Source organism: Bos taurus, chromosome 21 (genome assembly GCF_002263795.3).
Source record: "Bos taurus isolate L1 Dominette 01449 registration number 42190680 breed Hereford chromosome 21, ARS-UCD2.0, whole genome shotgun sequence".
NCBI classification, from domain to species: domain Eukaryota; kingdom Metazoa; phylum Chordata; class Mammalia; order Artiodactyla; family Bovidae; genus Bos; species Bos taurus.
In genome coordinates this window covers 24,500,335-24,525,876 of record NC_037348.1, presented here as the reverse complement: position 1 = coordinate 24,525,876, position 25,542 = coordinate 24,500,335, and the positions used below count along the sequence as shown (strand labels likewise).

Below are 25,542 nucleotides of genomic sequence, written 5' to 3'. Positions count from 1 at the left end.
AGAATTCATCTATCAATGCAGGAGACACTGGAGATGCAGGTTCGATCCCTGGGTCAGGAAGATCCCCTGGAGAAGGGAATTGCAACCCACTCCAGTATTCTTGCCTGGGAAATCCCGTGGACAGAGGCTACAGTCTATGGGGTCACAAAGAGTTGGACACAACTGAGTAGAGTTGTTTTTACAATGTTGTGTTAGTTTCTGTTGTACAGCAAAGTGGATCAACCACACATTTACAAATGTCCCCCCTCCACCTTTTTTTAGATTTCCTTCCCATTTAGATCACCACAGAATATTAAGTAGAGTTCCCAGTGCCATACAGTATGTTCTCATTAATTATCTATTTTATACATGCTGCTAAGCTGCTAAGTCCCATCAGTCGTGTCTGACTCTGTGCGACCCCATAGATGGCAGCCCACCAGGCTCCCCGTCCCCCTGGGATTCTCCAGGCAAGAACACTGGAGTGGGTTGCCATTTCCTTCTCCAGTGCATGAAAGTGAAAAGTGAAAGTGAAGTTGCTCAGCCGTGTCCAACTCTTAGCGACCCCATGGACTGAAGCCCACCAGGCTCCTCCGTCCATGGGATTTTCCAGGCAAGAGTACTGAGTGGGGTGCCATTGCATAGTAGTGTGTATACCCAATTCATCCCACTCCTGCCTTCCTCCCTTGGTGTCTGTACATTGTTCTCTATGTGTCTCTATTTCTGCTTTGCAAATAGGTTCATCTCTAACATTTTTCTAAATTCCACATATATGCATTAATATACAATATCTGTTCTTCTCTTTTTCTGACTTACTTCACTCTGTATGACATTCTCTGGGTCCATCCGTGTCTCTGCAAATGGCACAGTTTCGTTCCTTTTTATGGCCAAGTGATATTCCATTGTCTATACATACTCCAACTTCTTTATCTATTCATCTGTTCATGGACATCCAGGTTGCTTCCATGTCCTGGCTATTGTAAATAGTGCTTCAGTGAACACTGGGGTGCATGTGTCTTTTGGGATTATGGTTCTTTCTGGGTATATGCCCATGAGTGTGGTTGCTGAGTCATATGGTAGTTTTATATCTTACAGATTTTTCATTTTATCTTGTTAAGAAATAATACTGGGGAATGTCAGCAAACGTTCAAGAGCATCAGGAAAGATTTCTTTCCAAGATTCTTGATCGGAGGGAATCGGGCCAGCAAGTGGTTGCAAAGGGAGTCTGTTGTACGCATCTGACTTGGAAGAAGAAAGCGGTGATAGGACAGTCCGTTCCTTGGCCTCCTCATCCAGACTGTGTGTGTAGTACTCTGTCCCCTCCTTCTTGGCCAGTAGCTCAGTCCCCAGGCAGATTAAGTTGTTAGCTGGGTGATGGTCAGCCAGAGATCACAGATGTGTAGAAGATGGCTTTCAGGAAGGCTCAGTATCCACAACTGGATTCTCCATTATAGCACACTGCATGCCATGCCACCGTGTAACATCTGCCTCTACTTTAGTCCCCATCCCCAGCCCTGGGCTTCCTCGTTGATTCGTGGGTAGAATTTGTGAGTGTGAAGGCGTCCCGTACTGTTTGTTTCTAAGGCACAGTTTCAAAAGAAAATGGCATTTTATAGCCGGCATTAATGGGAAATTACTTTCCATTAGGATTCTGAATGATTTGCACATAATGTTTATAAAGTAAAGGAAAAATGTCAAGCATTTCACTAACAATTTAAAGCAAAGCTCCTAGGACTCTGCCAGAAATGAATTCCAAGAACATTTTCTTCATCATTTCTTCTTTCTAAAGAAAAAAAAAAAAAACAGAGGTGGGGGAAGATGAAAGGACGTAGATCAATTAGGCTGAATCCATGGTGGGACTAAGATGGAATCTTTGATAATATGGTTTCTAGGTACTTAAGAGAATGAATAAAGTGAGCCAAAAAAGGGAGAGGGGGGTGGTGGTGGAAATCACATCTTGAAATGATGGATTGCAGACAAAATCCAAGTTTAGGCTCTGGCGAGGAGAAACCGCTGCCTGTCCAAGCCCCTGAGTGTGGGGTCATGAGGCTTCATCGGAGTATGCTGCCTCTTTGTCCCCAAAGAGAAAGGGAGGCCAAGAAAAGTCTTCGCGCTAAAATGTGTGCCTGGGTCGTTCCCAGAAAACCCTTGGTTTTCAGGAAAATAGTAAAGGAACTTGCGACCTATGCTTAGGCATCTTCCCTACCTTGGGTAAGTCGTCACTTGCTGAATTCTAAATGTAAAGACTAGAGAACAGAGGCCATTGTACGTTTTTTAATCAACTCACTTATTTATGAAGGCCTTCTCTTTTCTAATTTTATTTATGTTTTTATTTTTGGCTGTGCTGGATCTTCATTGCTGCAAGCGGGCTTTCTTTAGTTGCGGCACGTGGACTTTTCATTGCGATGGCTTCTTGTGTTGCGGAGCATGGGCGCTAGGTGTGAGGGCTTCAGTAGTTGCGGCTCCTGGGTTCTAGAGCACAGGCTCAGTAGTCGTGGTGCATGGGCTTAGTTGCCCGGCGGGCATGTGGGATCTTCCTGGATCAGGGATTGAACCTGTGTCCCCTGCACTGGCAGGTGGGTTCTTATCCACTGTGCCACCAGGGAAGTCCCTACGGAGGTTTTCTTTTGCACTGCGGTTCTTAAAGAGGGCGCCACTTTGTCTAATCACAACTGAGGGTTAATATGGACCAAACTGAGACTGACGTTAATGTGGAAGGCAAAGATGAGTGAACAAGTGTGGGTTTCAAACATGTGCTCCAGGCATTTCAGAGCGAGGTGAAATAAATCTCTCAAATGATGTATATTAAGACATTCTAACTCCCTTTGGGTATAAAGAGACTTTTTATAAATTCCTTGACACTTCTTAGGGGGCTCGGATGTAATGTCTAGGGCTTAAGTCCTTCCCCTCATTGGAGTGAAATCTCTAGGATTACATTAGAAAATAAACATTTATTCAGAAGTAAAGTGTGAAGTGTGAAACTTAAAGAAGACGAGCACTCTGCAAATAGAAATGGATGTATTTTTAACCCGAATTTCCAAAGAGGAAATTAAAATTTCACACAGCAGTGACAACGGTGATTGCTTGGTCAGCAGGTTCTTTTTTACTCTTTCTCTCTTGTCCTTCCCACTCTTTCCTTGGTCTTTTTTTCCCTTGCCATCAGCCTGTCTGCAGTCTCCATGTCTGTATATTATCAGTAATAGTTCAGAGTCAGAGTTATAGACAGAGATATAAGCAAAAAATGGGAGTCTCTTGTTGGAATTCAGAATTCTGGCACTTATTTGCTGTGTGACTTTGGGAGAGTTTCTTAACATCTCTGGACTGATTTATACTTGTTCCTAAATGAAGTGATTGGACTCAATACATTCCAGGTTTATTTTCCAGCTCTAAATTCTGTGGCTTCAAAATTTATCTTTTATGAGTACTCAGCATTCTTACAAATTTGCAAAGTGCACAGACTGAACATTTTTATATTTTCTGTATTTTAAAAAATACTATTAAAAATTAAAGTGTGAGCTCTGATTATTATTCTTGATCAATAGGCATTGATGTGAGAAAGGGGGAAGGGTCCTTTTTTTGTTCTTTATCTCAAGAAAGCTTCAGAGGGAAAAGTTTTCTTGCTGCAGGGGATGGTTTCCTGTAACTCTGCTAAATAGTCTGTAAAAAGAGTTTTTGAAAAGGCTATTGGACATAATTTCCAATTTAGTTGTCAAAATTTTAATACTCCTTGGCTGAAATGGTTCTATTATCTCAGATGCATATTTTAAAATCTTAGCATATATTCTACAATGATATGCTTGGTCTTTAAGCTAAAACTTAAAATAATGTTATCTAAATATTCATTTATGTACTTATGTTTTAAAAAAAATAGTCAAGTGAAGTCAGTCTCCAAGGATTACAAACAGAGCGGCCATGGAGCACAGTTCCAGTGGACCTTGTGTTGGAATCCACGTGGGTGACACCCCCTCTGGAGTTGCACCCTCAGGTGCAAATCCTGATGCCAGATTGTGGGAAAGTCTTCCCAGGTGGCTCAGTGGTAAAGGATTTGCCTGCCAACAACAGGAGACATGGGTTCGATCCCTGGGTCAGGAAGATCCTCTGGAGAAGGGAATGGCAACCCACTCCAGTATTCTTGCCTGGGAAAAAGAGGAGCCTGGTGGGCTACAGTCCATGGGGCCACAAAGAGTCAGATGCCACTAAGCAACTAAACAACAACAACAGCGAGAAAACAGCGAGGCCAGTGATGTCTGACTGCAGACCTCCAAGTCAGGAGCACCGCAGGCAGAGGAGTCTGCAGCGGATAGAGTAAATGCTCACCCTGTCCAAACTGCAGCCGCTTGTTGCCCGAGAATGTGGACCAAGGATAGCCAGCCCTTAGGATTTTTCCAAGAGAAGCCAGAAATCACATATTTATGTGCAATCTCCTGATTTTTAAATACTGGCAACTAATCCACACTGTACAAAGCAAGGAGCCGGCCAAGCAAAACACCGTCTGCAAACTGATCCTCCTGCCAGTGGCCAGGAAGCCACCTCTGATTAAGGCCGCTGTTCGTCTTCTCCTTTCCCTTAACTCAGAGTGGCAAAGGCAACCCACACGCCCTGGACCCGGTTGTAGCAGAGGGCTCACCTCCCAGGAAACTTTGCTAAATAATGGGCCACAGCTTCCGAGAAGTCTGTGCAAGTCATCTTGGTACACAAGGGAAAGCTTTGTTAGTGAATGGAGGAGGGCACAAACATCACTAATTAAATCCATCTCCTGTAATCTGTGAGTGGTAGAGGATTGGTATTAAGGTAAAAACAAATTACAGGTGCTTATTTTTATAGATTATAATAATTAAGCTTGAGTTCCACTGACAAGTTATTTTAACAAATCACATCTCCTATGGATAAATACAGAGTTCTTATTTCTAGATTATTCATAAACCTTTACTAGACCATACTCACTAGTTTATGACTTAACTGTCTTAGCTCAAGCTGCTATAACAAATACTAGATCAAGTGGCTTAAAACAACCAACATTTATTTCTCACAGTTTCAGAGTCTGGGAAGTTCAAGATCAAGGTGCCAGCAGACTCGTTGTCGGGTGAGGGACCCCTTCCTGGTTTGCAGATGGCTGTCTTCTCGTCGTCTGTCCCTGGTGGCACTAATGCCATTTTCGAGGGCTCTACCCTCATGACCTTGTCATCCCCCAACATCCCCACCTGCTAATACCACCACTTTGGGGATTAGGACTTCAACATCTGAATGTTGGGGGCACACAGACATTCTGTCCATGGCATTAGCCATAGATCTATACGTAAAATTCGCAGGTAAGGAAACCAGGGTCCAGAGGTGACCTCACCCAGAGCTAGAACCCAGGGATCCAAACTGTCTGTCTCATATGGTCTTACCAAATGAACGAAAATAGTCCTTTACAGATGTTGAACAAAAATGGGTTCTGTAGTATTCATCAGAGTTATACACCAATGCTGTATCTGGGTCAGCTCAAGCAAAAGTGTTAGCTTCAAAAAAATGTTTGCTGCCAGAGCTTGAGATTTTTGATCAATAAAAAAATGACAACTTTTGAAGGGAGCTTGAACCAGATACGCTGGTTCTAATTCAAGAGAGATGGTGCCTGGCCCAGGGTACACACTCAGTGTTTGAGTCTGAAGCAGAAATAGACTTGAAAGTTCCAAGTCCCTTTTGGGCCCAACCCGTTAAGAGATGAACTCTCTAGTTAGATGGTGTGGGTGTAGTGAGTCTCTGGGTGGCTGACCATACTCCTCCTAACTGGCTGCCCATTCCACCTGCTGTCAGGTACCTTCCTTTCTCCCCATGGGTAGCAGAAGTCATATGCAGACACCTCTGCATTCCTGACTTGAGACCAGGAAGTGAGCAGAAAACAGGCTTACCCAGCCAGGACAGGTGTCACCTGCCTTTCAGAGGAAGGCCCAAGTCCTGGCTTTCGCTCCATCCCTCTCAGTCAGAATTCTGTCATCAAAAGAATAGGAATTCTCACCTTACCTGCAGAGGGTTATTCTGAGGATTATATCAGATCCTGTAAATAAGAGGTACTTGGCACACACGGTACTTGCTACATAGTGTAAGCGCCCAGGACACAGCAGTTGTTAACGTTTCATAACTGGTTATCTGATTTCCCAGCCTACAGCAGACTGGAAGGAGCAGATTAGAAAGGCATGGGGGACTGCTCCAGGAAGGCCCACTGTCGGCAGGAAAAAGTGACAGGTCGCAGCCTGATGACAAGGGAGGCAAGAGAAACACTATAAAGAGCAGGAACAAAATCTCTAAAAGGCACAGCAGTTTGGGGCATTTACTAAAAGACAAAGAACCCTCCTCAGGTCAGTAGCTTCTGTAGACTCTGTACCTTGTACGTTGATAGGCACGCATGTTGACGGCAGGTGTATGAATTTTACTTCTCTCTCCATCCGCTTCCCCGCTCACCACAAAGTAGGAGTGGGGGTTGTCGCTTGCCTTTCGATTGTGATGCTCTGACCAGATGCTTCCAGGTAATGAAATCCCTGAAGTCAGGGCCACCAGAGGAGACAAGAGTGCAGTGGGTTCCTTGGGTGATCTGAAAATACGGCAAGTTCAAGGACATCAAAAGAGCTGTGACTTTTAGTGTCACGGAGAGAAGGATTTCCCTGCCCCTCTTACCACTTCTGCTCCCTCCTTGATCTTCTTCAAAGTCAGGGCGAGAAATATATTTTCGACAACAGGCTCCCAGGTCCTGGCTGGTGGCAGAGAGAGAGGGAGGGAGCACATGAGGTGGCCAGGCTGCAGAGACACCAGCACACCAGCTCTACGCTGGGGTCTAACCCACCACCCAGAATAGATGTCCATTTTTTTTTTGCTTGTTACACTAAGTCTGATATATATGAACCTTCAAGTTGGGAACTTTCCAAGATGTGAATGTTCGCATTTCCAATCAGAGCTATCACAAGTTACTTCTCATGTCTGGCATACACTGTCGCGTGCATGCATCCTCCACAAGGAGCTGTGCTTGTGTGCACTTTACCGTACAGTCCTGTGTAGAGGACAGTAGTGCAGTGTCTTTATTTCAAGCCCGAATGTCCAGAAGCAAGTGTAAAAGCAGCAGTATATAGCTGATTAGTTAGTTGGTTAGCTAGGCTAACTTTGTTGGACTTACGAACAGACTGGACTTACAAATGCACTCTCGGAATGGAACTCATTCGTATGTATAGGGACTTAATGGTATTTTTGAAGCCTGAGCTGCTCACTTTGAAGCTGCACAGCGAGTAAGGCCCAGAAGGGCATCCCTCCAGTGACTGGCAGGGTGGGTGGGATGTGGGCAGACCTTCTAGGATCAGAGAAGGATTAAGGTGGAGAGCACTCGAAGAGCATCCCAGGCCTGGGAGCTCCAGGAGCCTGCCCTGCTGAGGACCCATGGCTCTTTCCAACCCAGCTGATGGACCACCCCGTTGACTGCAGTTGGCTCAGAAACCTAGTGGGCATAAACTCAGCATCCAACGATGTTCAGAGTGGGTGCATGCCACGGTGATCAAGAGCTCAGACTCTGGACCTAGATGGAGGTCAGATCTCAGCTCTGATGCTTAAGTGCTTGGAACCCCAATTTCTCTCTACATCACATTGGGGGAAATAATAGTACCTCAGGCTTCCCAGGTGATTCAGCAGTAAAGAATCCGCCTGCCATTGTGGGAGATGCAGGTTCGACCCCTGGGTTGGGAAGATCCCCTGGAGGAGGAAATGGCAACCCACTCCAGTATTCTTGCCTGGGAAATCCATAGAGGAACCTGGTGGGCTACAGTCCATAGGGTCACAAAGAGTCAGACACGACTGAGTTACCGAACAACAATAATGACAAATGGTACCTCATCAAAGGGTTCCTCTGAGAATTAAGTTTGCTTATAGGCACTTAGAATGTTTTCCTGGCACATGGTAAGTACTGAAAACTGAGGGTTAGTCTTCTATCTCTCCAGCTGACCAGGATTGTGGTATTCATTGTGGGACTGTGGCCACCAGAATAAAATGTGCCTGGCAGTTCTGTTCACGTGAGTAGCCCTTTGCAGCAGGGACTTGAAGAGATAAAAGCTGGAGTCAGAGAAGAGTCTCCAGAGAATCTTCCTTCTGTTAAAACAAGAGGGGACCAAATATTGTCAGAAGCCGGTCCACATTATTGCCCAGAAGGGAGTGAAATTTCTTTTAGAGAGAACACGATTTCCCGACCTGTTGCATGTTGCCGATGCAGTACTGACTGACCGACCACCTTCCTTAAAATTCTTGTGGTTGGGTCTCTTTTTTTACTCCCTAATGGTGTGGAACAGAGCTTGAATAATAAATATTCAATAGGGACACTCCCTTCTCTCTGTTAAAATAATCTTTGTTTCAGTGCCTTAACAAGGAAGAGACTGTGTTTTCCCCACCTCTGCTCTCACATTACGTGAAGCCAGGCCTCAGGAGTGAGAGAAAATAAACACAGGCTCCCCGGCCAGGGCAGGAGGAGGCAGCCTCCTCACTGGATGGCCCGGGGCTGGGGCTTCGGCTGCCAGGAGCTCACGTGCACAGATTCTCAGCGGGTTCAGGTGCCAAGTACCGTGCACAAGAAAGCTTGTACATGGAGGTGGTGGTGGAAGGTCCCAGGGGAAAGGGGAGTGGGTGTTCAGCAAAGATGCGGTGCTGGGTGGGACCCCTCCTTTCTTCGGGGAAGATCTGGGTAGAGGTGCAGCTTATCCTCGGGCACCGGGCGCTCAGGCTCCTTGCACAGGTCTGCGCCAAGCACGGCCAGTTTGAAAAGATCCCACTGAGAACATGTCACCTCTTCTGCCTTCACTTCCAGCGTCCCATCTGTGGTGACACTGCCCTGTCTTTTGTGCAGAGGGAAAGTTCACACACTGTCACGGAGCGAGCACAAACTCGATTCCTCTTTAACCAAACTTGCTCGTGAGCCTCCCTTCAGACCGATGGCGGAAACAACTTAATCTTTTTTCCATTTCTACTGTTGGCCAAAAGAAAAAAAAATTAATCTTTTTTCCATTTCTTCTAATGGTGGAAAAAAACGTAATCTGGCCATTTCAAGGTAACTCAGTCTCTTCCAATAGAAAGTGCAGACTGTCCATTTATTGCTTGCTTGATTCAGGATTTAAACCTGGTCAGTTCAGCTAAAATTTCCTGCCAGGGCTATTGGTTTTTCCTCCAAGGCTCTCTCCTACCTCCTTCTGTACCCTCAAGATGTTGCCTGGGTACAGGGGGTGTTTAGGGAACATCATGGTGATGGGTGGGGAAGCTTGTCAGGGTTTTAACTGCTTCCACAGAGGAGACTTATCACACCAGGTCTGGGCCCGGGTCAGGGGCCCAAGGCTTTGCCCTTGGGTTACTGGACCTCTGCACTGGGAGCCTGTGCACCCACGCCCAGGCCATCTCTGGTCCAGATGCCCCCTCAGCACTTCCTCACTTCCTGCCTGGTCTTGAGAAGATGTGTTCACAGTGCATGGGGCCCAGGTGACCCCCTCAGGCACCCTCTCTATTTAATTACGTGTGAGGGTGCTCAGTGGCTTCACTTGTGTCCGACTCTTTGCGACCCTGTTGACTGTATCCTTCCAGGCTCCTCTGTCCATGGGGATTCTCCAGGCAAGAATACTGGAGTGGGTTGCCATGCCCTCCTCTATTGTATCCTTCCAGGCTCCTCTGTCCATGGGGATTCTCCAGGCAAGAATACTGGAGTGGGTTGCCATGCCCTCCTCTAAGGGATCTTCTGGACTCAGGGATCGAACCTGCGTCTCCTGCATTGCAGGCAGATTCTTTACCACTGAGTCACAGGGGAAGCGCCTGTTTAATTACACAACCCACCATTTCCACTGTGCTCAGCACCCCCAAGTCTAGAGCTCTTTGAAGCCTACCTTCTCCTACAGTTCCAGTGGGAAGTGGGGCCAAGACCCCCACCCCAGGGTGGGATCAGGAAGCATCTCAGCCTTTTCAAACTGCTGTCTTCTTCCATCTCTTCCCTGATTCCAGGAGGTGCTCTTGTCTCTTTTCTGGTGGCAAGAAACAGTCCCTCCCTCCCCACGCTTGTAAGACAAATCTCTGTGCTCCGAGTTCTTCAACCTCTGGTTCCTTGGAACCCAGAAGTCTCTCCCCACCCCAGCTTCAATTCTCATAAAAGGCTCAGGCATGAAAGCCCGAAAGCCTCAGCGTCCACACCATCTCACAACTGAAACGGCATTATTTTGGAACTTACCAGTTAAACATCGCTCCCTCATGTGTGGGTTCCACTCTCTCCCTAAAGTACAGACGGCCATGGCTTTCTGGGTTGGGGGCCCCAGACGGCCAAGACGACCCAGCATGACGAAGGCATCAGAAGATACTTCCCAATATCATCTTGCTGCATGTACAGTTCAGAACAGTGGGTCGAGCTCTGCTGGGGGTGGACCTACCTGGTGCCTGCACTGCTGTTAAGAACTGTGTTCAGTGGGTGGATGTTGGGGGTGGGGGGACAGTGGAGAGGCTGGGAAGAACCCAGCACTCACACCTCACTGGAGTTGGGGAACTCTTGCCCAGGGGCTCTCCACTCCTGGGTCTTGGGACAGACGCCACGTTTGGGGTTGCTTTGCTGATGGAGTGTGATGTGAGTGCTGGTCGAGGTCCAGCTCTTAGGAGACAGAAGTGGGAAGTGTGGCAGCGGTCCCTCACCTGGAGTAAATGAAGCGAGACGGGAGGGATGTGTCTCTCCCTCCACTGGTTCAGAGCGTGTGTGCAGCGAGGGCACACGTCTGCATGCATAGGCGGGGGCTGGGATAAGTGCATGTCTGCCATTTAGTATTTATTTCAGTCATCACAGGTAGCTTACAAAGTGAATGGAAGGAAAAATAGAGTGGCCAAAAAGTTCATTCGGGTCTTCCCATGTGATGTTATGGAAAAACCAAAACTAATTTTTTGGCCAACCTAACATATGTATACACACACACACACACACACACACACACACACACACACAGCCCTGTAGTCAGTGTGATAGCCTATGAAGTTTCTTGGCAAGACTTAGCGGCATAGAGCATGTAGGAGGTGACATCAGGAGAGGCGGTCACAGGCGGAGCCCTGGTATCTTTCTGGCTTTGCCATTAGCTCTGGGGCCAGGCTGTTGTGACCTCTGAGGGGCACGTACTGCCTCTTCTTCAAAAAGAAAGCTTGTGGAAGACCACGAAAGACCCTTTTAGCACGGGCGTTTTGTGTTCCAGAAAATGCCTCCCAAAACCATCATGGGGCTTGGCAGTTGACTCCCTCTGTGTCAAAAACTGGTAGTGGAAGAAATGACAGAAGAATACTGATCATTTTAATAGACCACTCTGGAACAGTTATTCACTAGTAGAATTGACTTGGACTCAGCAGGTTGACTTGCTACAGGATTTCAGTGACCAGCTCCCATAGCCCCCCAGCCCACCTAGATCTGAGCTGTATTTCTAAAGGAAAATGGAAAGTCTGGCCTGGAAACACACAATTCCCTAATGCTTTGAAATCAGTGAAGGTTATTCTGTTAACATTCAAGATCATGAACCAGGCCCCCTATTTAAATCCTCCTGCTTCCTGGTGGCTCAGTGGTAAAGAATTCACTTGCCAATGCAAGAGGGACAGGATTGATCTCTGGTCCAGGGAGATCCCTTAGAGAAGGAAATGGCAACTTGCTTCAGTATTCTTGCCTGGGAAATCCTATAGACAGGAAACTGGTGGGCTACAGTTCATGGGGTGGCCAAGAGTTGGACATTACTGAGCGACTAAACAATCCCCAATTCCTGTCATTACGACAAAAGGAATATACAAACTTGGGGTGTGATAGGGTTCTGTCGTTGGAAGGAGCCGTCTACATGCTGGAAGCATCAGGAAGATTCTAGAAATAATGAGGCAGGGGGCCCAGATTTTAAAATGCTGACCTACCTGGAAGTCACACCTGGGAAGGAGCTTCCCACCTGAAGAGGAAGAACAGCCTCCCCTCCCCAGCCATGACTCCCCACCCCCCTTCCCCCACTAGCTTCCAGAGGCTCCCAGCCTCTTGCCAAAGGACTTGGAGCAAAAGAGGGCCATGGGGCTGGTGGTTCACAACTTCTCTTGGAAATTGGAAACACCTGAGAAATTTTGTAAACTCCAGTGTCTGGGTCCCATTGCCAGAGCTTCTGATTTAATTGGTCTGGGGTCAGCCCAGGCAGAGGGTGTTTATCCTGCCTCCAGATTGAGAACCACTGCAGCAGGAAGGCAAGAGGGGACCATCTCAGTCCAACTGGGGAACTTCACTGACAGATGCTCCCTAAGCGAGGTGCCGGGGTGGGGCTTGGCTCTCACTCTCACGTGGGGTGGAAGGTTAGCAGTGGGGGTGGTACTGAGGGTGGCACTGAGGGAGGCCCGCCCCCAGAGAATAGGTGCTGCTGGCTGAATTTTCTGCTGCTTCCTGGCCCCTCCCCTGGACAAAGCAGCTTCTCATTTGACCAGCCCCAAATTTATCTTCTTCTTTACTTGGCTGGGAAAGACTTGTTGAGGAAAGAACACAGTCTCTAGCAGAACTTGTTTCAACTCGTACTTAAAGTCTGGATAGGTAGAGGAATAAGAACGTTTCATAATAATAGAAAGAGGAAATTGAAATGGAAAACGCAGGATGGCAGAGGAACTCTTGTTTCAGAGCACAGACTGTAGAGCACAGGCTCGCTGGTTGTGGTACACAGGCCTAGTTGCTCTGCTATGTGTGGGATCTTCTGGGACCAGGGATTCAACCCATGTTCCCTGCATTGGCAGGTGGATTTTTAACCACTGCAAGGTCAAGTAGCACGTGCTGAGGTAGAAGCTGTAGCAAGTGATGTAGAAGCTGCAGCCAGTTATCAGGAAGATCTAGCTAAGATAATTCATGAAGGTGGCTACGCTAAAGAAGAGATCTTCAGTGTAAATGAAACAGCTTTCTATTGGCAGTAGGTGCCATCTAGGACTTTGATAGCTAGAGAAGAAAAGTCAGTGCCTGGCTTCAAAGTTTGAAAGGTCAGAGTATCTCTCTTATTAGGGGCTATTGCAGCAGGCGACTTTAAGTAGAAGCCAATGCTTATTTACCATTCTGAAGATCTTAAGGCATTTAAGAATTATGCTAAATCTACTCTGCCTATGTGGGGCTTCCCTGGTGCCTCAGTGGTAAAGAATCTGCCTGCCAATGCAGGAGACACGGGTTTGATCCCTGGGTCGGGAAGATCCCCTGGAGAAGGAAATGGGGACCCACTTAAGTATTCTTAGCCTGGAGAATTCCATGAACAGAGGAGCCTGACGGGCTGCAGTCCATGGAGTTGCAGAGTCAGACATGACTGAGCGACTGAACAACAACATAGCTGCCACATATAGTGATCCATCTAATGAATCTGGGCAAAGTAAATGGAAAACCTTCTGGAAGGGATTCTGCTTGCCATTAAGAATGTTTGTGATTCATGGGGAGAGGTCAAAATATCAACATTATCAGAAGTGGCTTTCATTCCCCACGCATGACTTTGCGGAGTTCAAGACTCCAGTGGAAGAAATAACTGCAGATGTAGTGGAAAGAGCAAGAGAATGAATAGAATTCAAAGTGGAGCCTGAAGATGTGACTGAACTGCTGCAACCTCATGACAAAACTTGAACAGATGAGGAGCTGCTTCTGATAAATGAGCAAAGAAAGAGGTTTCTTGAGATGGAATCTACTGATGATGCTGTGAAGACTGTTGAAATGACAACAAAGGATTTACAGTATTACATGAACCTAGTTGATAAAGCAACAGCAGGGTTCGAGAGGACTGACTCTAATTTTGAAAGAAGTTCTACTGTGGGTAAAATGCTATCTAACAGCATTGCCTGCTACAGAGAAATTGTTTGTGAAAGGATGAGTCAATCCATGAGGCAGACTTCACTCTTGTCTTATTTTAAGAAGTTGCCACAGCCACCCAACCTTCGGCAACCACCACCCTCATAAGTCAGCAGCCATCAACACCAAGGCAAGACTCTCCACCCCCAGAAATGATTGACTTGTTGAAGGCTCAAATTATGGTTAGCATTTTTCAGCAATAAAGTATTTTAAGATTAAGGTGTATACATTGTTTTTTTAGATACAATGCTATTTACAGGATGGTGTAAACAGCTTTTATATGTATTGGGAAACAAAAAAAATGTGTGTGACTTGCTTTATTGAGATGTTTGCTTTATTGCAATGGTCTGGAACCAAATCTGCAATATCTCTAAGGGATGCCTGTAGAAGAGTAATAGAGAGGAACTTGCTTTACTAATTACTTTTACTTTTTGTTGTTGTTGCTAAGTCGTATCAGACTCTTTGTAATCCCATGGTCTGTAGCATGCCAGGCTCCCCTGTCCTCCACTATCTCCCAGAGTTTGCTCAAATTTATGTCCAGTGAGTCAGTGATGCTATCTAACCATCTCATCTGCTGCCCATTCTTTTGCCTTCAATCTTTCCCAGCATCAGGGTCTTTTCCAATGAGTTGGATCTTCGTATCAGGTGGCCAAAGTGTTGGAGATTCAGCTTTAGCATCAGTCCTTCCCATGAATATTCAGGGTTGATTTCCTTTAGGATTGACTGGTTTGCTCTCCTTGCAGTCTAAGGGACATTTGCTTTAAAGCTAGACTATTTAAAATGGTGTGGTACAGTTACTGAAATACATCAGTGGGGAAAGTAGAAAATGCTAAAATAGATCCAAGTGCACATAAGACAAAAGTAGGATTGAAATCAGTTGAGAATAATGGATTATTACTATTTAATAAATTGCATTCAGATAGCTGCTTAAACATTATTAAAAATATATAATATCTTTATTTGCAAAAATCTAAATGGATTTAAGGAGAGCATCTTCACATTAAAAATTAATTTTAAAAAATTACTGGGATAAACTTAGTTGAATATTTATATATAACTGTGGAAGGGAAACCATGAATGAAAAGTTTCATCACTTTGCTTTATGTGGTTTAAAATTTCTGCATGGATGGCAAAATAAAACAGAAACCCCCATCCCTGCCCCACCCCCAGTACACACTCCAAAAACAAAATGAAAGGGAAAAAAATACAGATAATAAGCTGGAAATAGTGTATATATCAAACATGACAGATACGAGGTTAATATTTATAGTATGAAAGTCCATAAATATTAGGGGCACCTAATACTTTTAAGACAAAGAAAATAGAAAAATATACTGTAGTAAATTTTAAAAGTCTTAGAAAAAGTTATGTCTATGAAGAGCTAATTTCCTTCTAGAAGTTTACCCTCAGGAATTAAATGTACATATTTATAAATACACATATATTACGATATTTTTCAAAGAGTTACCAATGAATGCCAAGAGGAAACAAATGGGAAAATGAAAAGGAAGGAATATAGAAGGGAAGAGAGAGAGAAAGAGGAAGGAAGGAAAGGAAGACCTTTAAATATCCTACAAGAGGGTATCAGTTAAAGAAATTATGTTAGGGACTTCCCTGTGGTCCAGTGGTTAAGACTCTGAGCTCCCAATTCAGGGAACAGGGGTTTGATCCTTGGTCAGGGAATTAATATCCCATGTGCCACACCACGCGACCAAAACAACAATAAATTATGTTATCCTGATATAGTTGACAGCTGTTCAGTAATTAAAAGTAACCTGGAAAATGTTCATCGTAATATAATAGGAATATTCTTTTATGAAAATAATTATATGTTAAATACATACACAAATATATTCATAAAGTTATCTGGAAACTTCTATGCCATCACGTTAATTTAACACTGGTGACCTCTTCACTGGGGCTTCCCAGGTGGCACTAGTGGTAAAGAACCTGCCTGTCAATGCAGGAGTTGTAAGAGATGTGGGTTTGATCCCTGGGTCCAGAAGATCCCCTGGAGGTGGGCATGGCAACCCACTGCAGTATTCTTGCCTGGAGAATCCCGTGGTCAGAGGAACCTGGAGGGCTACAGTCCATGGGGTCACACAGAGTCAGACAGGACTGAAATGACTTAGCACACACACATGCACCTCTTCATTAGCATGTATTTATTCTCTCAATTTTGCATGTATTTACTCTCTTTTTGTCTTTCTCTTTTTACCGTGTTTAGTTTTGGTTTTGAAATGAAAAAATAATTACGTTAAAAATGTTGTCCTGAGAACTACCGGCTTGGTACAACAATCCCAAGGCTGCAGGCTGGTCTGTAGAGATTCTGCTCTTGTCTGTCTAGTCTCACACCCTGCCATGTCCCACCCCCTGGTTACCAGCTCTAGGAATACGGCCCTGACCATCCAGGCCTTTTCTGCTTCCTTCTTCTCTGAGTTATAGGTGATACACTACCTCGTCTTTGTTGTTTTGTTGTTGTTGTTGTTTTAGCCTTGGTTTCTTATCAATTTGTTTTATTTTTTGGCCACACTGTGTGGCACACGGGGATCTTAGTTCCCTGATCCGGGATTGAACCCGCGTCCCCTGCGTTGGAAGCATGGAGTCTGAACCGCTGGACCACCAGGGAAGTCCCTCATCTTTGTTCTTCAGATGTTTCTCATGTGTTGTCCACTCTCCAGAAAGGAACTATGAGCTCCCTGAGGGCAGGGGTTAGGCCTTGTAAAATTCTGCACCTCCCTTGGGCTTCAGGCAGAGCTGAACAGCTGCTTAAAGAACAGGGGCTGGGCCTGAATTTTTCTGGCTAGGAGAACTGATGAGAAAAGCCATGCGCTCAGGAGGTCAGCTAGGGGAGGAGGGAGAGCTGAGGAGGGCAGAGGCCACAAGTGCAGGGCCCACAGTGGGTGCTGAGCCAGCCTTGTCCTGGAAAGGCAGGCAGGGGCCTGCTGTTCCTGGTCTCTGCAGCACCCCACGGATGCTCCGTCACGTTAACCATTTGCTTTTTGTCTCCACACGATGCGGACAGGTTCTAACGTTCCCATGGACCAGCCCTGCTGTCGTGGTCTCTATGACTTTGAGCCTGAAAACCAAGGAGAACTAGGATTTAAAGAAGGGGACATCATTACATTAACCAATCAAATAGATGAAAACTGGTATGAAGGAATTCTGCATGGGGAATCTGGCTTCTTCCCCATTAACTATGTGGAAGTGATTGTGCCTTTACCTCAGTAAATGTGATAACTCACACTCTCTCGGACATAAGTTTCATAACCGAAATGAATTCACACCAGTATTCTCAGCGTGGTTGTTCTGTGGCATTCTTGCTCTTTGACCAAGTTAATGAGTTTTGTATGTGTGGTTCTCTTTATAATGTATTTTGTATCAGTTTAATTTGTATAAATGATTTTCTTGTCTTGGCTCCATGGAAATACAGTTTTCTTCTTTTGCTGATTGTCCTAAAAGTCACTGGTTAAATAAATGTATGTGCTTCTTGTTGCTAAAAATAAACAGCACCCGCTACTGCTCTGTCAGGGACTGGCCCATCTTCCTTAAGCTGTGATGGAAGACAACACTTGAAGCTAAGAATTGCTAAATAGTTTGTTTCCTGACATGACTGATGGCCTCCGGTCTTTCCCCTTCGTGTGTTTTCCTGACCTGTGAATCACCCAATAAACATGACGCATTGTGTTGGCAAAAGGCCTTGGTCATTCTTAATGTTGAATCGATTCCGAAATGCAGTCGTACAGCTGTGAATTCCTCCTGTGACCACCCTGACCTGGGGTGCAGGCTGGTGACTTGTTTGGCCTGTGGGATGGTAGCAGGCTGGATACCAATGGGGACTTGAAAAATACTCAAGTCTTTCCACCTGTACTCTGCACCTGTGCATCTCCATCACGAGAACATGCCCAAGCTAGCTGACTGCAGGGAGATGCATGGGCCAGAACTGAGTGACTCTAGCCAACCTCCAGACCTGTGCACGAAGGTAAGGAAGCAGACACTAACCCACCACAACTCTAAATATAAATAGCTACTAGATATTCTTTTGTTGTTGTTGTTTGCTTTCTTAATTTTTTAAAAATCTGGACCATTTTTAAAGCCCGTATTGAATTTGTTACTATTGCTTCCATTTTGTTTTGATTCTTTGGCTGCAAGGCATGTGGGTTCTTAGCTTCCTGACCTGGAATTGAACCTGCACTCCCCTATACCGTGTAAAAGCTGCGGTGATGTAGCTGGCACTACTGTACTTTTCAAGGTACTGTACTGTAAGAATAAAAATGTTTATTTTTTGTTGTTTTTTTTTTAATGTAATATTTGTGTGAAAAGTATTATAAACCTATGACACTGCAGTACTATATAGCCTATTGTGTTAGTTGGGTACCCAGGCTAACTTTGTTGGATTGATGAGCAAACTGGACTTATGGACGCAGTCTTGGAATGGATCTCATTTGTATGTAGGGGACTTGGTGTAGAAAGCCTCTTATTTAATTTACAGTCCTGTAATTCTGAGCCCCTTTGTGCCTCCCATGGACCAATCTCGGATGATGAGTGATGATGTGGAGCATCTTTTCATATGCTCATTGGGCATATGTGTAGCTTTCGTGAGTGCCTCTTCAAATCTTTTGACCATTTTCAATTGTTTATTATTGACCTGTGAGAATTCTTTCTACGTTCTGTCTGTGTCTACATTTATATTAGTATGTTATTATTAGAGTGCCTTAATGTCGTTTGGTCTCAGTCTTAGAACCTCTGATAAGCTATGTTGGACAACTTCTTGGGCATCCTTTCGAGTGGGACACAGAATGTAGGGTAATCTTTAGTATTGGTGGCTGGAGTGGGTTGATTAACGGCCTCCAAAAAGAAATGTCTGAGTCATCATCTCCAGTACCTGAAAATGTGAGTTCAGAAATAAGGTCTTTGCAGATGGAGTCAAGTTAAAGGTCTTAAGGTGAGATCATCCTGGATTTAGGGTGGGCCCTGAATCCAATGGGGCTTCTCCAATGGCTCAACGAGTAAGGAAGCCACCTGCAATGCAGGAGACACAGGAGATACGGGCTCAATCCCTGGGTCGGAAAGATCTCCTGGAAGAGGAAATGGCAACCCATTCTAGTATTCTTGCCTGGAAAATCCCATGGACAGAGGAGCCTGGTGGGCTGCAGTCCTTGGGGTCGCAAGAGTCAGACATGACTGAGTGACCAAACACATGCGCTGAACCCAGTGACTGGTATCCAAAGAGAAAGGAGAGGGGGATTTGTCACAGAACCAGACATAGGGGAGCAGGCCACAGGCGGAGCATGTGAAGACAAAGATTGGAGTGGTGCTCCCAGAAGCCAAGGAAGAGGTGAGAAAGGATTCTCCTCAGAACCTTCAGGTGCTGCACGGACTTGCTGACACATTGACTTTGGACATCTGGCCTCCAGAAGAGTGGGCTAATTAGTTTCTGTTGTTTTGAGTCACCTAGCCACAGTCATTTGTTAGGACAGCCCTAGGAAACTGATGCAGCATTGTGTCAGTCACTCAGTCGTGTCCAGCTCTTTGTGACCCCATGGACTATAGCGTGCCAGGCTCCTCTGTTCATGGGATTCTCCAGGCAAGAAAACTGGAGTGGGTTGTGATGCTGTCCTGCATTGGCAGGTGGGTTCTTTACTGCTAGTGCCACCTGGGAAGCCTATTCAATCCTTATGTACATATTAATAACTGTCCATGTGATGCCACAGGCATGGTAATAACTGAGCACCCATAACGGGAGGACACGAGGCTGTGTTGCTCTCAGCTGTCACCACCTCTGTCTCTTGACTCTCCCAGTGCATCTAGATGCAACTCAGAAGATGATTGCTCTTCAAAGGCTCCTGTAACTCTTGAGATTTCAAGGATGGAAGGGCTGCTGCTCCTCAGAACCTTCACCAGAAGGGTGACACACTTTGGTCACCTTAAACTGATCATTGTGAAAACCACGGTCTGTGGTTTGCATACACTCCAGGAGGCAGCCCAGGGGCATACCACACAGGGAGATGCCCCTCCGAGGGACCATCCCTGTGAGCTCACAGGCCAGAATCAGGTGATGTTGGGACTAACCCTGGCGGTCCTGTGGTTGGGAATCCATGCTTCCATTGTAGGGGCGTGGGTGTGATCCCTGGTCAGGGAACTAAGATCCTGCATGCTGTGCGGCACAGTCAAAAATAAATAAATAAAAATAAATTAGAAAAGAACAGGTGATGTTGACTCTCCCACAGGATAACCATAGTTGCCTTAGCTTCCTGGCAATGTCATAAGATGACATTCACAGCGCACAGCTCTCTTCCTCTGTCACAAGGGCCACTGTCATCAGAGCAATGGCTACTGGTGTATCGCATCAACCCTGTGAGTCGCAGTTATGGGGGCAATTCCCTTCCTCAGCTTCCAGCACTCATAGAGAATTTGATATAGTATCCAGTGGGGAATGGGTAGTTTGAATACAACATTTGAGTTCAAATCATCTTTGATCTGAAGTCTCTACCTGATCTGACAGTTCATAGCAATATCAGGGTTTTTAAAAAAATTATTTATTTTTAATTGAAGGATAATTGCGTTATAATATTGCTTTGTTTTCTGCTGTACATCAACATGAATTAGCCGTAGGTATACCTAGGGACTTCCTTTTTTAAAGAAAAAATTCTTTTCCATTTTTCTTGTTTATGCTTGTAGAACACTAGTCATTTTGTTCTCAATCTTCCTGACACCATACATGAATTTGGGGATACTTGTTTCACAGTTTTTTTTGGTTCTTTCTTGGTTTTTAAAAAACAATAAGAAAAATATACTTCTCTGGCACACATTTAATGAAACAGCATTTAGCAATTTCTTGGGAAAGGCTGAATAAGACCCACTCACGCTTTGATGGTAAACCAGAGCCCCAGGCTAGGATTGAATGTCAGACTTCGCCGTGGAGGATTCAGGGGTGGGTGTGTCTTTCAGATTGAAGTTCACAATAAAAGAGCAAAAGAACAGAGCTGAGGAAACATCCTTTTGGCCAGAGCCACTCAACCCTATGAGCAAGTGGTGAAGACAGAAATCAAAAGTGCCTCACGATGATGGCTCCTCAGTGGTGGTTTTTTTTTTTTTTTTTGAGAAAAAGAAACGTGTGATATTTTCACTGTTTAGGAGAAATTATACATATAGGGACTTCCCTGGTGGCTCAGACAGTAAAGTGTCTGCCTATAATGTGGGAGACCTGGGTTTGATTCCTGGGTCAGAAGATCCTCTGGAGAAGGAAATGGCAACCCACTCCAGTACTCTTGCCTGGAAAATCCCATGGACAGAGGAGCCTGGTGGGCTGCAGTCCATGGGGTCGCAAAGAGTCGGACACAACTGAGAGACTAAACTTTCAAACTTTCACACGTATACTGCATGCACACTGGAGAATACACAGAAATTCCTTTTCTGATGAATGGATGTATGGATAGATGGTGGATGAGCTGGCTGTTTTCATCCACACTGTCTACTTCCATGGCTTCAAGTATCAACCACATGCTGATGAGTCATGAAGCTAAATCTCCAGCTCAGGTTGTCATCCTGATTCTAGACCCAGAGGGATTTCCAGCTCAGAATGTTCCAAGTTAAGTCATCATCTCTCACTCTCTCTCTTTCCACCCAATACACTCCTCTTCCTCTTACACTTCCAACTCCACAAATGACACTGCCATCACCCATGGCCCATGCAGGAATCAGGGTATCAACCTTGACTGTCTCTCTCTACTCTTTTAAGTAATTCACCAAGTCTTAAAAATTCTTTAACAACTGTTTCAAATCTTTCTATTTTCTTCTGTTTTCACTACCACTTGTACCAGCTTAGGCCATCATGAGCTCTTGCTTGAATTATTAAAAATACAGCCAGACAAAACATTCTTTGACATAAATCATACCAATATCAGTCTCCCAAGGCAACAGAAATAAAAACAAAAGTAAACAAATGGGACCTAATCAAACTTACAAGCTTTTGCACAGCAAAGAAAACCATAAACAAAGAGAAAAGACAACCTACAGACTAGGAGAAAACATTTACAAGTGATGGGACCGACAAGGACTTAATTTCCAAAATAAACAAACAGCTCACACAAATCAACAACAAAAAACCAAACAATCCTATGGAAAAATGGGCAGAAGATCTAAATAGACATTTCTTTACAGAAGACACACAGATGGCCAACAGGCACATGAAAAGATGCTCAACATTGCTAATTATCAGAGAAATGCAAACCGAAACTACAATGAGGTACCACCTCACACCAGGCAGAATGAAAGTTTGAAAGCGTTAATCGCTTAATCGTGTCCGACTCTGAGATCCCATGGACTATAGCCCACCAGATTCCTCAGTCCATGGGATATCCCAGGCAGGAATACTGGGGTGGATAGCCATTTCCTTCTTCAGGGGATTTTCCTGATCCCGGGATCAAACCCTGTTCTGCATTGTAGGCAGATTCTTTTCCATCTGAGCCACCTCTACAAATAACAAATGCTGGACAGGGTGTGGGGAAAAAAAAGAAACCCTCCTATATTGTTGGTGGGAATGTAAGCTGGTGCAACCACTATAGAAAACAGTATGGAGATTCTTAAAAAAAAAAAAAAAGCAAGTTTAGTTCATAGCTGAAATATCACTTCTCCTAAGACATCTTTAAAAGCCCCATGATTGAATTAGTTGCCATCCTATGCAAAACTTTTCTAGCTCCTTGTGCTTATATCTCTGAAATCATTTGTCACACTGTATCTCATTTACTCCTCCAGGCAGGGCTGTATATTACCATGCCATTGTATTCCCAGGACCTAGACATACCTGGCAAAAATTTAATATATATTGCAAAAAATATAAATATTGCATTTTGCTACATTGAACTGAATTGTTCTTTAAGCCTAAAACTGACCAGATGTGAATGGTTGCATCTGAAGGAATTTAGTTCTTCATACTCATCCATAGAAGATTTTTGCCCAAGCCGTGGTAAAGAAGGGATAAAAATGCTTAATTGGCTATCTAAACTCTCCTGAAGTTAAGTGTGTTTTGCAAAATGTAATACATAGAAATGTTTTTATTGAACTTATATTTGAAAAAAGACTTTTCAAGTATTTCTTTGTGGTGTTTCCAACCCAAATATTGCCAAGCGGACAGAGTAAGGAACATGTAAGGAAGCAGACTAAACAGGCGGGTCTCATTCTGCAGTGCGGGGTGAGTAATGTGCAGTGCAGCATGGGAGAAAATGCTTTGGGGCACAACTCTTCTTGACAACTTGTAAGAAAACTGGTATCACATTTTTAAACAGTTAAGTGTACAGAGTACTTTGTACTCTGTTCTTTTTGCTCAAATGAATCAATTCTGGAAAAAAAGCCTGGTCTCCTGGAATTGTCAGAGATGATGTGCTAGGTGTGAACTTTTTTTATTGAAGGATAATTGCTTTACAGTGTTGTCATGGTCTCTGCCATACATCAATGTGAATCAGTTATATATAGATATATATATACACACTTAGCCTGGAAAATTTCATGGACAGAGGAGCGTGGTGGGCTGCAGTCCATGGGGTTGCAAAGAGTCAGACACGACTGAAGCAACTTAGCATGCATATATATATACACACACATATTTATATATGTATATATATGTAAGTAAGAAAGTGTTAGTCGCTGAGTCGTGTCCGACTCTTTGTGACCCTGTGGACTGTTGCCTGCCAGGCTCCTCTGTCCATGGAATTCTCTAGGCAAGAATACTGGAGTGGGTTGCCATGCTCCTGCCTCCAGGGAATCTTCCCGACCTAGGGGTAGAACCCATGTCTCCTGTGTGTCCTGCATAGGCAGGCGGGTTTTTGTTGTTATTGTTGTTGTTTTTACCACTAGCGCCACCTGGGGGTGATGATATATATATATATATATGCTGCTGCTAAGTCGCTTCAGTCGTATCAGACTCTGTGCCACCCGGTAGACGGCAGCCCACCAGGCTCTCCGTCCCTGGGATTCTCCAGGCAAGAACACTGGAGTGGGTTGCCATTTCCTTCTCCAATGCATGAAAGTGAAAAGTGAAAGTGAAGTCGCTCAGTCGTGTCCGACTCTTAGCGACCCCATGGACTGCAGCCTACCAGGCCCCTCCGTCCATGGGATTTTCCAGGCAAGAGTACTGGAGCAGGTTGCCCTCCCTCTTGAGCCTCCCACCCTCTAAGGTGAAGCGTTACAGAGTGCCCGGCTGGGCTCCCTGTGCTATATAGCAGCTTCCTGCTGCCCCACCCACTAGTTATCTATTTTACACATGTTATGTAAATCGCTACAGCCACTATGTAGAACAGTTCGAAGATTCCTTAACAAACTAGGAATAAAAGTACCATCAGTTCAGTTCAGTTCAGTTGCTCAGTCATGTCCAACTCTTTGTGACCCCATGAACCACAGTACGCCAGGCCTCCCTGTCCATCACCAACTCCAGGAGTCCATCCAAACCCATGTGCATCGAGTTGGTGATGCCATCCAACCATCTCATCCTCTGTCGTCCCCTTCTACTCCTGCCCTCAATCTTTCCCAGCATCAGGGTCTTTTCAAATGAGTCAGCTCTTTGCATCAGGTGGCTAAAGTATTGGAGTTTCAGCTTCAACATCAGTCCTTCCAATGAATATTCAGGACTGATTTCCTTTAGGATGGACTGGTTTGATCTCCTTGCAGTCCCAGGGACTCTCAAGAGTCTTCTCCAACACCACAGTTCAAAAGCATCAATTCTTCGGCGCTCAGCTTTCTTTACAGCCCAACTCTCACATGCATACATGACCACTGGAAAAACCATAGCCTTGACTAGATGGACCTTTGTTACAGTCCCACTACTGGACATATACTCTGAGAGAACCATAATCGAAAAAGACACATGTACCCCAATGTTCACTACAGGACTGTTCACAACAGGTGTGAACTTTTCAGGAAGTTAAAGGTGACTTGTTAAAGGAATAGTTGGTGCCTGCCTTTGTTTTCTTTTTCTTACAGTTTAGCCCTTTGATGAGTGACTATTTTTCTGAAATGTAGCCTGTACTTCCATACATCATAAACTTAATGTGATGAACAAGTGCATTTGTAGATAACCTGGGTTCACGAGCATGAACAAAGCCCTTGCAGTGACCCTGTGATCCTCTCAGGCCCTACCAGTGTGAACAAAACTGTACCAGACTTATGGTGTCTTTTACTTCTTTTGCCTTTTACAGTTTTTCTGTAGCACCTTTAGGCTGCCAGTATCCCTTTTCTGAGTAGGGATTCTGTCCCTTTCTAACTCAGAGCCTCTAATTTAGTCTTGAAAACTAGATGAACAAACCTGTTAGAATTATGTGCAAAGAAAGAAGCCATAGTCTTGAATGAGGCCTAAGTATTTGCTTGTATGCAATAAGGGTGGCTCAGATGGTAAAGCGTCTGTCTACAATGTGAGAGACCTGGGTTCAATCCCTGGATTGGGAAGATTCCCTGGAGAAGGAAATGGCAACCCACTCCAGTACTCTTGCCTTGAAAATCCCATGGACGGAGGAGCTTGGTGCAGGCTACTATCCATGGGGTCTCAAAGAGTCGGGCACGACTTCACTTTCACTTTCAATAAGCTTATGGGCTTTCCCCTGGCTCAGTGGTAAAGAATCCACCTGCAATTCAGGAGAGGAGGGTTTGATCCCTGGGTCAGGAAGATCCCCTGGAGAAGGAAATGGCAACCTACTCCAGTATTCCTGCCTGGGAAACCCCATGGACAGAGGAGCCTGGTG

At 44.9% G+C, this 25,542-nt stretch overlaps 2 protein-coding genes across 16 annotated transcripts in view; both read left to right on the top strand.

The window, feature by feature from the left end:
• The window catches only part of SH3GL3 (SH3 domain containing GRB2 like 3, endophilin A3), a 117,658-nt gene that overhangs the window by 89,154 nt on the left and 2,962 nt on the right, over window positions 1-25,542 (top strand). For 6 of the 14 annotated variants that reach the window (XM_024982359.2, XM_010817039.4, XM_059879293.1 and 3 more), the window contains one exon: window positions 16,836-17,506. The exons of 1 other annotated variant lie outside the window; for it this stretch is intronic. In XM_024982359.2, the coding sequence (XP_024838127.1) occupies window positions 16,836-17,041 (206 nt within the window). In that variant the 3' untranslated portion in view covers window positions 17,042-17,506. Of the gene's footprint in view, window positions 1-5,008; window positions 5,060-6,117; window positions 6,237-16,835; window positions 17,507-25,542 lie in introns of those variants that run through there. 7 more of the 14 variants (XM_059879295.1, XM_002696595.7, XM_059879289.1 and 4 more) reach the window with 3 other exon arrangements.
• ADAMTSL3 (ADAMTS like 3) overlaps window positions 6,226-25,542 on the top strand; it is a 408,215-nt gene continuing 388,898 nt past the window's right edge. Inside the window, exon 1 of one of the 2 annotated variants that reach the window (XM_059879284.1) lies at window positions 6,226-6,314. The gene's annotated coding sequence lies outside the window, so the exon portion shown is untranslated. Of the gene's footprint in view, window positions 6,315-7,950; window positions 8,007-25,542 lie in introns of those variants that run through there. The other variant, XM_059879285.1, reaches the window with a different exon arrangement.